The sequence below is a fragment of the Daphnia pulex genome, chromosome 1, assembly GCF_021134715.1.
Source record: "Daphnia pulex isolate KAP4 chromosome 1, ASM2113471v1".
In the NCBI taxonomy this organism is placed as follows: domain Eukaryota; kingdom Metazoa; phylum Arthropoda; class Branchiopoda; order Diplostraca; family Daphniidae; genus Daphnia; species Daphnia pulex.
The window spans coordinates 5,562,139-5,574,834 of NC_060017.1; the positions used below are offsets into that span (position 1 = coordinate 5,562,139).

The 12,696-nt window shown below is 37.9% G+C and overlaps 4 protein-coding genes and 1 long non-coding RNA gene across 8 annotated transcripts; 2 read left to right on the forward strand and 3 right to left on the reverse strand.

Annotated features, from left to right (window-relative positions):
- Positions 1 to 602: 602 nt before the first annotated feature.
- LOC124190129 lies at positions 603 to 3,214 on the reverse strand. Of its 3 annotated transcripts, XR_006872854.1 has the most exons (6): positions 3,006 to 3,214; positions 2,633 to 2,882; positions 2,292 to 2,542; positions 1,768 to 1,856; positions 1,581 to 1,701; positions 603 to 1,153 (listed from the first exon to the last, which is right to left on the reverse strand). It is a non-coding gene; the product is annotated as an uncharacterized LOC124190129 (long non-coding RNA). The 3 variants fall into 3 exon arrangements; XR_006872852.1 differs by lacking the exons at positions 2,292 to 2,542; positions 2,633 to 2,882; positions 3,006 to 3,214 and adding an exon at positions 1,941 to 2,233; XR_006872855.1 differs by lacking the exons at positions 603 to 1,153; positions 2,292 to 2,542; positions 2,633 to 2,882; positions 3,006 to 3,214 and adding exons at positions 1,393 to 1,514; positions 1,941 to 2,240.
- Positions 3,215 to 3,513: 299 nt separating this feature from the next.
- On the forward strand, positions 3,514 to 4,722 carry LOC124190111 (bridging integrator 3-like). The gene is made up of 3 exons (XM_046582683.1): positions 3,514 to 3,641; positions 3,699 to 3,806; positions 3,863 to 4,722. Exons 1-3 carry the CDS (start codon positions 3,634 to 3,636, stop codon positions 4,557 to 4,559), a joined length of 813 nt encoding a protein of 270 aa, XP_046438639.1. The 5' UTR covers positions 3,514 to 3,633; the 3' UTR covers positions 4,560 to 4,722.
- A 78-nt stretch (positions 4,723 to 4,800) lies between these two features.
- On the reverse strand, positions 4,801 to 9,244 carry LOC124190057 (E3 ubiquitin-protein ligase KCMF1-like). 2 transcript variants are annotated; one of them, XM_046582591.1, is made up of 12 exons: positions 8,713 to 9,244; positions 8,389 to 8,556; positions 8,191 to 8,330; positions 8,038 to 8,125; positions 7,838 to 7,970; positions 7,544 to 7,767; positions 7,380 to 7,478; positions 7,232 to 7,299; positions 6,979 to 7,148; positions 6,695 to 6,912; positions 6,411 to 6,629; positions 4,801 to 6,308 (listed from the first exon to the last, which is right to left on the reverse strand). In XM_046582591.1, exons 1-12 carry the CDS (start codon positions 8,726 to 8,728, stop codon positions 6,028 to 6,030), a joined length of 1,824 nt encoding a protein of 607 aa, XP_046438547.1. In that variant the 5' UTR covers positions 8,729 to 9,244; the 3' UTR covers positions 4,801 to 6,027. The 2 variants fall into 2 exon arrangements, with proteins under 2 accessions (XP_046438547.1, XP_046438538.1); XM_046582582.1 differs by having other exon boundaries at positions 4,801 to 6,338; positions 8,713 to 9,073.
- Positions 9,245 to 9,638: 394 nt separating this feature from the next.
- LOC124190119 (folate receptor alpha-like) lies at positions 9,639 to 11,007 on the forward strand. Its single transcript, XM_046582691.1, has 4 exons — positions 9,639 to 9,934; positions 10,000 to 10,188; positions 10,480 to 10,695; positions 10,752 to 11,007. Exons 1-4 carry the CDS (start codon positions 9,746 to 9,748, stop codon positions 10,941 to 10,943), a joined length of 786 nt encoding a protein of 261 aa, XP_046438647.1. The 5' UTR covers positions 9,639 to 9,745; the 3' UTR covers positions 10,944 to 11,007.
- Positions 10,965 to 12,486, reverse strand: LOC124190090 (cyclin-C-like). The gene is made up of 7 exons (XM_046582642.1): positions 12,327 to 12,486; positions 12,162 to 12,268; positions 11,887 to 12,093; positions 11,703 to 11,826; positions 11,509 to 11,633; positions 11,236 to 11,434; positions 10,965 to 11,131 (listed from the first exon to the last, which is right to left on the reverse strand). Exons 1-7 carry the CDS (start codon positions 12,356 to 12,358, stop codon positions 11,059 to 11,061), a joined length of 867 nt encoding a protein of 288 aa, XP_046438598.1. The 5' UTR covers positions 12,359 to 12,486; the 3' UTR covers positions 10,965 to 11,058.
- Positions 12,487 to 12,696: the final 210 nt, after the last annotated feature.

The following is a 12,696-nucleotide window of genomic DNA, read 5'->3' on the forward strand; positions in this document are numbered from 1 at the left end:
TGTGTGAGTTTTGGCAAGCAATCCGCCACCCAATTTGACAAAAAGTGATAGTTTGTTTTCATGGAAATTGCGTCAGACGGTTTAAAAATTTCTAGTTCAACAATCTCATGTAGAAATTTGCATCTAGTCTACTGGTGCACTTTGCGATTCTTTAAGCTTTATCAATTTATGTCATGTTTTAAAAGCAATTGTGGGTAGCTTAAAAATTGAACTAATTCGCTTTTTCAGAATATTTTGAAGATAGATCACAAGAAAATCTAAAAACAACAAAGTGATCTAAAACCAAAATATTCAGAAAAAGTTAGATCAATGTTTTAGCTACCCACAATTGCTTTTAACACATCACCTAAATTAATCAAGCTTAAAGAATCACAATTTGCACCAGTAGACTAGATGCAAATTTCTACATGAGATTATTGAACTAGAAATTTTTTAACCGTCTGACGCAATTTCCTTGAAAACAAACTACCACTTTTTGTCAAATTGGGTGGCGGATTGCTTGCTAAAAAGCCTCGCACAAAAAAAACTGTCTTGAACCGGACGCTCTGTTTAATGAATTGTTTATTTTGTTTGTATTTAGAATAAAAATAGTTGACGCAATATTTATATACAATGACATTTAATTTATTTATATATAGATGGTTATAGATATACAACAATTGTGTGGTTTGATGTTGGAGATTGTGGGGTTTGAGGAATGGATGTAAGTGGATGTGGGATTTGATGTTGGTGTTTATGGGGTTTGAGGAATGGATGTGTAAGTGAGGAAGGTTATATAGGTTAACAACAGATTTTATCACTAAGTATTGCGTATTCATTAAAAACACACCTCACTTCTTTTAGTAAATGATAATCAAATATCCCAACCCAACTCCCTCCTCATTCCCCAATCGCGGACATGTTTTTATTTGTTTGACATGAACCTCCCCGTATTACTTTTTTTTTGTTCCTTCTCAATATATAAAAGGTAAACTGCATAGACACAAATAGCAATTAAACACAATGCTGGATGCAGATATCTTTCACCGCCATAGGCTGCAACAACACACCACATTGGACAGGAACAGCAACTTGATGCAGATATCTTTCACCACCATAGGCTGCAACAACACGCCACATTGGACAGCAACACCACTGCTATGTTAACATGAACCTATAACCAAAGTAAAATTAATCTTCAGCATCTTTGGAAATGCTGTATGAAATTTTAAAAAAATATGCTACATTATATGATCACTTCAAATATTCATCCCAAATACTATATGGCAACATTATCTTTTACCTATTATTGAAAGCGAAATTAATAAATTTACATGAGACTAGATGACTCATTTGAGATTTAAATACAAATTAATTTAAACTTTAAAGGATACTCTACAGTGGAACAAATAAACAAAACTTCTTTCGGAATCTGCCTTTCTTGCATACAACAAACTCCCCTTTAAAAAATCCATAACAGAACACAACCCTGAAGGAAATAGCTGTTGACTTGACAAAATCCCAAAATGTTAAAACTAACCAATGGATGCAAAGCTTAGTCACATTTTAACTGTAAAATCTAAACTGGATAAGATTGTCACCTTCAAATAGTGTATGTGTTCATGATGTTCACAGCAAAGGTAAATGCGACTTCCATGCAGCCTGCACGATTGGATGGAAGTCCTAGATTGGATGGCTGAAGTTCCTTTTATTAAAAGGTGCCTGCAATCAAACATTACAAATGTTATTATCCAAATATATTTCAATCAGTTTAATTGATAATTTTACCATTCTTAACATTGTACAAGTAGAATGTTACTCAGCTTCTCGAAGTGGTGGAAAATATGGTCTCCAAGTCTTAAAGCATCAAAATTCATCTACAGATAAAAAATTACATTTATTAACACTTTCACTTTCAGGCACTTTCACTGCACGTGAATAGAATTGAATCGAATCAATACCAAGAATAAATAAATAGCAAGATCACCAACCGCCAACCCGAACCAACTAAAACCCATCACAAATTCTAAGAAATGCCTAACAAATTACAAATAGCAATCAAGCTAATTAAGCTAACATCAAAACCCCTAACAAATAAAAATGGCGACTCTTTCTCTCAAAAGCTTCAGCTGACAAAAAACCAAGAAAAGGGTAAGGGCTTAAAAGGCTAGCCTACGCCCAACAACTGAAGACAAACCTGGCCACTAGATGTCATCTTCAGTGTCTCAGCCAACAACAATACAATTTTTCAAAAATTATTACGACTAAATCCATCAGGGGAACTTCACAATTTGATGGGTGGACCAATTTACCAAATTCGTCAATCACTTCAATCAGGCTCTGAGCAGAGAGATTGATTTGGCAGCGGAGGAAATGAAACTGACTGCATTTCACTTCCACTTCATCTTCGCTCAACGTCTTCCAGAGGTGAGCAGCTTCTGCGTTGCTACTCTCGTCCACCATCTTCACTCAATTTTAGATTACAAGCATCCTGGGTGTCAGGGCACACGAAATAGCGTTCACGTGATGAATTCTTCCTGCACTGTGCACTGTTTGTTGGTAACTTAGTATATGTATTAAAAAAAGAAAAAAAAAAAAACAGTTGAGTGTTATGCATCTTAGGTTTGTTTGTTAACTATATCATGGGAGTCACCTGCCTCAGATAGTAGATAGCTCTTGATAAAGAGTTTTTTCAAATTCTGTCTTGACCAAAAGTCCAAACTGCAGCAATATTTCATTTGATAGGGGACTGGTAGTAGTATCATGTATTTCTTTCCCCAACGCATGCATTTCATCGCCAAAGCCAATTTCTTCCCGGATGTCAGTTCTTTTGGCAAAGATGCGTTTTGCAATGAACCTGCATTCGCGCCGATCGGTCCATTCCGTCGCCCGTCGGTCGTGACCTAAAAATTCCAGAGTCCGAAAAGAAAATTAAGACATTTCGTTAAAATATCCAGAAAAAGTTATTTTTACTAAAACACTCAATCTCGAGATGCTAAAGTCTTTCTCAATAGCCTTGTTCATACCAGCTGTAAGAGATTGGCTCTAGAAGACAACACATTAGAGGGTAACGGGACATCCGTGGGTAACACAGCATTCGAGAGGTAAAAAGCAAACTTTTTCGTTAACGGACTCATTTGCCAAATTCTCACTACAATCAAACAATTAAATTATTCGTGATTAAAGCTTTGCGACACCTTCAGTCATCACCTACACTGTTAGGTGGTCACTTTGCAACTGGTTTGGTGAATGGTGATGCAGACGAACTTCCGAAAGAACTGGGAAAGTGGGAAGCGCTGTTGCAGTGCTGTTATTACTGTCTTATTAGTTATTACGGATTTACGGCCATTAGTGAGTTACTGAACGTTATAATATTTAAGTTTATAATGTAACAAAAATTACAAACAGAAACAGCCTGGAAAGTGGACACAGCCTACCTTTCTATCGGAGGTAGCTGAGTGAAAAATGCAACGCTGGATGTTAATTGCTTATTGTAAAAATTAAAAATCTTACAATTCTGTCCCATAGATGGCAGAGTGCAACAACTTGTTGTTTTCGGTTGGGTTGGTTCTGTTTCTGTTGTGCAATATATTTTGTCTTGGTTTATGTCCCATGAGATAAGACAACTCAGGTGGGATCGTGCGGTTTGGAATCATGAATTGGTATATTATTTGCAACTTATTATTATTAAATGCAAATTTTTAAAGTATTTTTTGTAGGGGTCTAATGAAAAGAAGTCAGCTTCATGCTAGGCCATCACCTTCATGTGGACTATGCACAATTGCCGAAGAAGCAGATATTGATTATGCATTTCTCCGGCTTCAAAAGTATTTATTTTTAAGTTGATTTCAAGTATTAAAATACATTTTTTTTTCATGTACAGGCTTGAAGAAATCAATCGAACAGTCCAAAAAGAGTGCAAGAACCTGAAAGAGTCATTTTCCACTTTAGCCCGTTGTGAACAGAAGCTCACTTCAGATCTGTCATCATGTAACCAAGTGTATGAAGAGGAACATTTCAGAGTCTTAGCAGAAGAATACCACTCAGTTTCCAAACAAATGGGGGAATCTGCCAAACAATTTTCTGATATTGTACAAGTTACTGTGAATGACCCCTTAAAGAAACTTGCTAATGAATTTGGAAGTGCACAAACAGCTATTAAAAAAAGAGATCAAATGATTACTGATCTCCTTCCTGTAAGAAAACAGTTAGAAAAACTCAAGGAAAAGGAGAGAACAGGAACAAACATTGCAAGGACAGAGCAGCTTAAACGTTCCTTATCTGTTATGGAAGGAGATTTTAAAACTACAAACAAACAACTATTGAATGACATGAACACAATGTTGGATCTGCGAGCAGATTACATTGAACCATCCCTGTTAGCATTAATTCGAGCCGAAACTAATTACTATGGTGAATGCACGAAACTATTCAATTCATTAGTCCTTCACAGCGGCACTAGTCCTAAAAGAACTTCTCCGAAAGCGACAAAAAGCGAACCAGCTGCTTCAGAGTTAATAGCACAATTTAGTCAAGATATGCAAGCTATACGTGCTCTTTCCATTGTTGCTGATAAGTAAAATTAAAGCTATGCATTACCAAAAATTTGTTGTAACAGTCCATCCAGCATCCTATACCCGTCACATTTCTTTCCTATAATAATATTTAGTATTGGTGTGCACTCAAGTGTCTTAAAAACTGTTATAAATACTTTTATAAATACAGAGTACATTTTTCGTCGAATATTTTCTAATTACATCTTATATATATTTCGTTTCCTATTGCTCCATGCCTCCATCAACAAATTCTTAAGTAAATGCGTTAGATGAATGAATTTATTGATATAGGCAATCCATCATATGACCACTATATAAGTAAATTACATTGATGCGCGCCACGGATTGCAAATTCAATCGATTCAAGGAAAAACAAATTATTTCCACTATAAAAAAAGAAGGGAAGAGAAAAAAAAATAAGGGAGGCGGTCGTCAGGGAACAACTCAGTAGAAGGCTTAATGTGAAAGTTGGGGAAATGATCAATACAGAAATTCCTTTTTAGTGGCGTTGGGAAACAAGGTTACTCGCACATTATTTCACGCCATTGATCTGCTGGATATACAATTAAAAGAGGCGGATTAAAAAACTCATACAGAACTCAATTGTCGATTTGAATCGATGGCAGTCCGACGTGTCATCCTGAAAATAATATTTAAAAACAATTCCAGGTGAAAAGAACAGCGTCTGACGGCTAAGTTGGGCACGTGTTTGCGTGTGTATCTGTGATTAATAAACATTTTATTTTCCAATATATCCATTCAAAGAACCTTCCTCTGTCTCTCGCCTCCTTCAATCTCTCTACACTTCGACTAGCCAGCAGCTGGTTGTGAAAGAAGAAATTAAGGCCCGGAAAATTCCCTATAATATAATATATATGCATAAGAGAAGTGGGAGCGAGAGTTGCAAAAAAAAAAGAAAAAAAAAAGAAAAAAACAGCCAGATATAAACTGAGAGCGCGTTACCTACAAAGCAAATCAACACTCAGCTCAGTAAAATTAGTAACGTAAAAACAAGAAAAAATCCTTATCAATGAAAAAAATAGAAAGCTGTTTTTTCTTGTTTGTGAATATATATATGCTACACGGCTGCTGCAATCCAATCCTTCATAGGTTTACTGGAAGGGGGGGATAGGGCATTTTCTTACATTTGGCAGCCATCACACTCAATAATGAATGGCCCTAACAGTTTTTCTCGGTAGTTTTAAAAGATTCAAACAATTATCATTTCTTTAACCTCAATTATTTGCTTAATTTAGTCTCCATTTTTCTCTTTATTCGCACAGTAGAAGTATCGCGTCAGTTTGTGTTTGTTCCAGTCAGGCACTGCAATGTTGAGTGCGAAGGGTAGCGGACGGGAGGCGGGGGAGATGTTTCTAACCAAATAGGGCGGCGGATAACTTCTTGGACGAGGAATAGAAATAATTTGGTCATCCCTTTCACTCTCGCCCTCGATTTTCAAACGAAAATAATGCAAATATCAAGAAGAATTTCATTAGTGGGAGGAAGGGGGAGGGGGAGGATGACTGGTCTGAGGCCTGACAGGCTTTCTTAACAATCCACCGGGCGCTCCAGTGCTAGATCCAGAGGCCCCACTAGCTCCGTTGGTGCCATGACTTCTAGATCGGACCATTGAGTTGACAGACCCACTTCCGATCCCACCACTCGAGCTGTGAACAGGCGGTCGCGAAGACGACGATAACGAGTTTGAAGAGGAAGAGGCACTGGGGATGCGCATACTTGATGTTGGCGCCTGGTGATGAGTTACTCGCCGCCCTGTTACAGATGACGATGAGTTACCAGAAGCTGATTCAGGGGGTAAAAAGCAGTAAACAACTTTGCTATGACTCAATTTAAAAGGAAAGCCAGTTCCATTACCTTTCGGTTCGGTGTGGTGAACCGTTTGCTTGGGTCTGGTCGACAATGGAGAGCCGCTTATAATCGAAGAAGCGGGTCCTCTGGTTGGTGGTCCATCTGGGAGAGCGGACGCAGCCGTATTTGAAGACGCTACACTCGTACTGTCGGCAACGAGGTTTCCGCTGGTGTTCTGTGAAGCGCTTCCGGTTGACGCTACACTCGCCTCGCCAAGATTGTTTCCTAATAAAATAGTGTTGACTGTAAAGGGGAATGTTGACGTTATTCTAACTTTTAGATCGCCTCACCCCTTGAAACTGCAACATCATTCTTTTCGGGTCGATCGGTAGTCAAAATATCTCGAGATAGTTCAACACTAGACAACGGAGTAGTCAAATCTCTGTCAATGTCCAACTCAAACCCAGCAGCTAGAGTTGAGAGGATCAGATCTTGTATGAAAAGGCTTCGATCTTGACAGCTCTTACTGTTTGACTCTTTTCTATCGTCTTTTAGCACATTTCCCAACCTAAAAAGAAAAAGAACAGATATGACTCACATTGAAACAATTTAAATGTTACAGTGCTCGACAAACCTTGATAAGAGTAATTGAGAATTGTTTGTAGAATCGGGGCTACCGACTGAAGCGGTGGTAGGTATCATGGAACTGGAGCCGTTGGGGGTCACACCAGTAGTAACATTCGTTGATGAAAACGTTGACGGTGCGGATATGACTTGTGTCTGTCGCCGGGGCAACCTCAACGCCTGTTAAACAATAACCCGACATAATTAAATCAATCATTTGTTTGTTGGATGCCGAAAATACATATGAAATGAAAAATGCGAACCTGGTGCCGCTCTAATTGCGGTTGGGATTGTCCACTGGCTCCATTATTGACTAATTCACTAAACGCTCCTAAAAAATTATACAAAATGTAAAATTTGTAATTTGACGACATGACTTAAAGTAAAAAGTGTAGAGGTAGTAGCAGTTACCTGCATTATCTCTTCCAACTAATCCTAATAGTCTCCCTCTTCCAGAAGGTGTAGGTAAACTCGAATTATTGGAACCAGGCGATTGGCCACTTAGGTTGGCTGCAATAAATATTATAAACGTGAAACAATATGTAAAAAACACAAAGCAATATCATAATTCATACCTCCTAGCGATCCCAAAGCTCCACCTAATGATCCCAGCGCGCCTAAACCGAGAACACTCCCAAGTCCGGAAGCCCCGAGACCTCGACGAACACCACTCAATTGAGAAAGGAGTTCAGCAATCGGATCCATGGCCTCCCTTTCACGTTCCCGATCACGCTCTCGCGACGAACTAGAGTTAGATCCAGGCGTACTTCCGGACGACGTCAGGACGGAACCAGTAGAACTAAAATTAATTAGGTTGTAATTATATAATGTAACTTTGCTGAATTCAATTCGATAGAAAATTTAATTACGTAAAGTGCATATTAGGTCTTCTTGTTCTCGGACCAGAAGATCCTCGAGCTGGATGAGGAATGCGACGCACACCTCGACCAATTCCTCCTGGTTCTTCTTCTCGTAAGACACCATTGTGACCGATAATTCCACCTTTGAAATGGTTGAAACAAAAACGGTAACGAAAGTAGATTGATTGCAATTTCAATTAAAACTTTACCACGATGTTCCATGGTTAGATGGGCCGCGAAATCTTCAGTAACCTGGTTTGGCTCTCCACCCGGTAAAGACGCACATATGGGGCATACCTGAAACACAATTGAGGTTACCACATACTGCCGGATCACTGAACAATCTTTAGAAACAGACTTACCACTTCATAAGGAGTTTCTGTGTGGTCTGATGTCACATGATCATACAATCCTGTCTCGGTATATCCAAGCTTCCCACAATATGGGCATGAAAAAGACTGGGGTGTATCTGAGCTGATTGATTCTCCTCCATAAAAAGTATCTGTAAAAACATTCAAAATTAAGTGAAAATAACTGTTGCATAAAACTCACTTTCATACCATAGTCTGATCTGGTGAGTATACACTGCATGGGGTGATCTGCAGTGTGGCGAGTGTTGGTGGCTCCTGCCTCATAACAAGTTGCACACAAATCATAGTCATAGCATATCAAACATTTGAATCGCAAACCCCTAAAATTTCCTTTAATGCAAGAATCACAGCTGACACCTGAAGAAAAAGAGAAAAATATTAGTTAATTAATAGAACTTTGGAGTAAAAATGGGAGTTTAGCATAGGGGCCATCATCACAAAAGTAAACTTTTGATCTTTGTGAAATCTATAGAAGACAAAGGTTTATAGGTACAACAAAATAATATGACTTACCTTCATGCCTAGACATTTCTTTTTTGCAGCGAAGTTTTTCAATAGAAATTCTCCGGGGAAAGCAACCGAGTCTTTTGATTGATTTCACAAGAGAAACGCACTCCCAAATTCTACACTAGTAGAGGGTCGGGGTCGAATATAGAATTTTCCGAAAATCAATATTTATAGGTCGGGAGATAGTTTGGCGGTCGGGATTTCAACTGGAGGACTAATTAATGAGTACCAAGCAGATAGGCAGATCTGCATTGGGTAATCACGCAAACAAACCGTAAATCAGAAAATGTCTTCTCTTCTGATGAATGGAAAAACATTCTCTAGAAAAGATTCTCTAATACGGCCATATTGTGACGTCGAAAAAACGATTGAGCAGTCATCTAGCGAGTATTTAGAAGACTGAAGTTAATTCACACTTTTCAAATTTGTGGAATGGTAATGGTTGCAAAGGGTAATGGTAAAGGCTTAAATGTGTTTTAAATGCTTACTAAGATATATAAATAGCTCGTTTTCGTTCTGTGTCCCCATATCACTTTGATGGAATAAACATTTTTTCTGGCGTTGAATACAGGCACATGTATTCAGAAATCAGAATTCAGAATAATAAATTAGCAAATGCAAAAAGCGAACTTGTTTTCCGTCGTTAAGTACGGAGATCAAAACGTCATTTTATGAAACAAAACTTATTGATCGGAAAGTTAATTAATGAAAGACTTCCTGCCTTTACACAAAGTACGAAAAATACGAAACCACATCCTACAAGGCGAAATGTGATGTGCTATATAGAAAACTGAGGCGTTGCTGATACGGTTATTTTAATATGGGCGATTTAATTATTATCTCAATTAACATGCGTACATCCGAGCCAGTGCGCATTGATTTCAGCTGAGTTCCCCAAACTCTTCCTCTAAGCATTGCCTTAAGTTTCGTGGCCTCGTCCAAAAATCGTTCATTTACGAGAAGGACACGACTGAGAATAGGACCTTTATTCACGCGGCTAGCAGAAGACGTTTTGGCTTTTTAAACTTACATTGAGGCCATGCTTTCCCACCACCAAAATGCATGTGAAACGAGACATTATGTCATTTTCGTTCTTCTATTTCTTGGACTATTTCATTCGATCTCTGGTCAAATCAGTGTGAAGGATAAGAGACAGTTAGTGAATTCTTGCATCGATGGTAACAATCACAAACGAGAACCTGGCCCAGAAGATTCTTTGCACAAACAGGTAATATTTGTCTTACATATCTTGAATAATATTTTATCGATCGCCACTTTTTCGGTTCTTTTCAGTGCCTACCATGGAAAAACAATTCTTGTTGCACAGGAAACACGACAGTTCATGCTCATGGAGGGAAAATGTATGGCTTCAACTACAACCACTGTCCCAACAGAAAAATGTCGAGCAAATGTCTAGAACATTTTGTTCAGGATTTATGCTTTTATGAATGCTCACCTAATGTTGGACCATGGATGCAAACGGTGGGTTCCATGAAACTCATGGAAAAAATGTGTTCTCTCTTTAACATGCTTATGCAAGCTATAGGAATATAGTCAGTTCATTTTTCCTAAAGATTCACTCTGAAAACAATAGGCAGAATTAATTTTCTCAGCTGTTACATAATAAATAAGACATTGTTGTCTGTAAGCTTTGTAATTTTAGAAACACAGATCCACCTAGAGGCCTAGATGCTAGTTTTATATAACCAGCAGCATTTGTTTTGAATGTTTTAAACTTGTAGAAAATAATTGTATATTTTCTTTTTTATCTAGGTAAACATGAAAATGCGCAGAGAAAGATTCTTGGACGTGCCTCTTTGCGCCACTGATTGTGATGATTGGTTCAATGCTTGCAAGGATGATTACACATGTACAGACAATTGGACATTAAACTTCAAATGGATTAATGGGACCAATCACTGCCGACCTGAATCCGAATGTCGCACCTTTTCCGATATCTTTCAAAACTCATCTAATTTTTGTGAAAGGGTAAACAGTATTAACATTCTCCCTAGAATTTTGATTACATTTTTATTTTCTAAAAGGTTTGGGATCATTCATGGAAGTATACCAATAATTCAGAGCCCTGCATGCGTATTTGGTTTGACGGTGATCAAGGCAATCCTAACGAAAATATTGCACGATGGAAAATCCAACAAAGTAACAGCGCGGAAACGTTTTCAACGAAGCCGCTTACATACGTACTCCCCGCCTTGATGTTGTTTCTAAACTACTAGAATAGAGAAATTGCGTTCTCATTTTCATTGTAAAAGAAAGCATGTATTAAATAGTTGATCATAACACAGTTTTTTTTGTGTTTTTCAGTTTATAAAATGAGAATGATAATGATAATCAATTTGTCACACCCATGGACTGGTCATTTGTGCCCTGTATTCCATCCTGTGATTGTGCTGACGAGGGAGGCCTACATAGTTATCACAGTGTATTAAACAATTTTAAAATTTTATTCTTTGCAATGTGATCAAATAAGAAAGAATTGGGATCTAAATAGGAAATTGAATATCCTACCGACTTGGCTGCGTTTTGGGTTTAGGCATTTTGGCCAACAAACCCTGAATTTCTTTTTTCTCGTCGTAGGTCTTGTAGAGATCGTACAGAGCCAGAATTTGACGCGTTATTTCTTGAATTTTATCCGTATCGACGGCAATTTCCGCAAACCAATTTTTCCCGTCTTTCTGAAGCACAACACAAGCCATTTGCATGGCAGCTAATACAGAAGAAAAGAAAGAAATAAATGAAGTAGAGTTCACATGATAAAAGACAAAAATAATTCAAGCTAACCCAATGCAATTTGGTAAGGGGGGTACAGAAGAGATATATCAGTTCTTAGGCTATCATTGACTATTTTCCATGACAATCCAAGAAGATCTTCTTGCCCAATGTCTTGAACAAATTGGACAAGTGGTCTGTGTGGAAATTTCAAATGAAAACATTATTACATTATGCTTTAAATTTTCTCAGAAACAGTTGATCACCTGTAAGGTTGGTAAACAACTAGACAGCAATCCATGTTTTCCAATAAATAAAATTCACACTCAAGGATGTGTTGTGCTCTGTAGGGAAACTCTTGAGGATAGGCATAGTTGAACTTTGACTTGACTGTTTAAGAAGTTGATTGAATCACAATAACAAATTTTGTCTTATGAAAAGATCACATACCAACTGATTGACATGTTGTGATTAATCTGTTGTTCGAAATTACACCAAACTCTTCGACTTTTGAAGCCAACAGAATGCATGTGGGGGCAAGTAGCAGTGGATCAATGCATTTCAAGGAATTCCTGGCATAAAACCGCTTGAAGTAAACTGTGGCAGTCGCTATGACTTGTTGTTTGAGTTTCAAATGCTCACCAAGAACCTGGATGACTAACATGAGAAAGACACTTTTATTATTCAACATTTAGGAGATGATTCCATAGTTAATATAAACTTACAGTTACTAAAGAAGATGAAGAGTTTTTGATAGTCTTCCTCCGTGACGATGGCGAAATCCCCTTGGCGTTCTCGAACCAAATCAGAAGGGTCTAGTAGCCACTGCTGACTAATAATAAAGTGAGTAATTAAATGTGAATCAAAACGTTAGACAAATAAAAACTAACCAATGCGAGCTTTGCCAGAAATTCCCAGCCATACTCTGCGGCCGAGGTTTAACTTGTTTACTGTGTGTAAACGATGCTCGACACTGTTAGGTTAGACGACGTAAGGCGGCGCTTATTAAAATGTCGCCGTGCCCGGATTTTCTAACATGGAAGCCTTTTCGCACCCGAGCACGCCAATAAACGAAAGAAAAGAAAACATCGTGATTTACTGATTTAGTGATTTGTGAACGATCGTATTCGTGATTTTGTTCTGTTTTTTTTAAAGTTTTATTAGCGTTCAACAAAACAAAACATTGCATTCCATTTGGTTTTAATTAATTAATTGTAAACTTATGACTTACTGTATGACTGTTTTTGAGTGATTAGGATG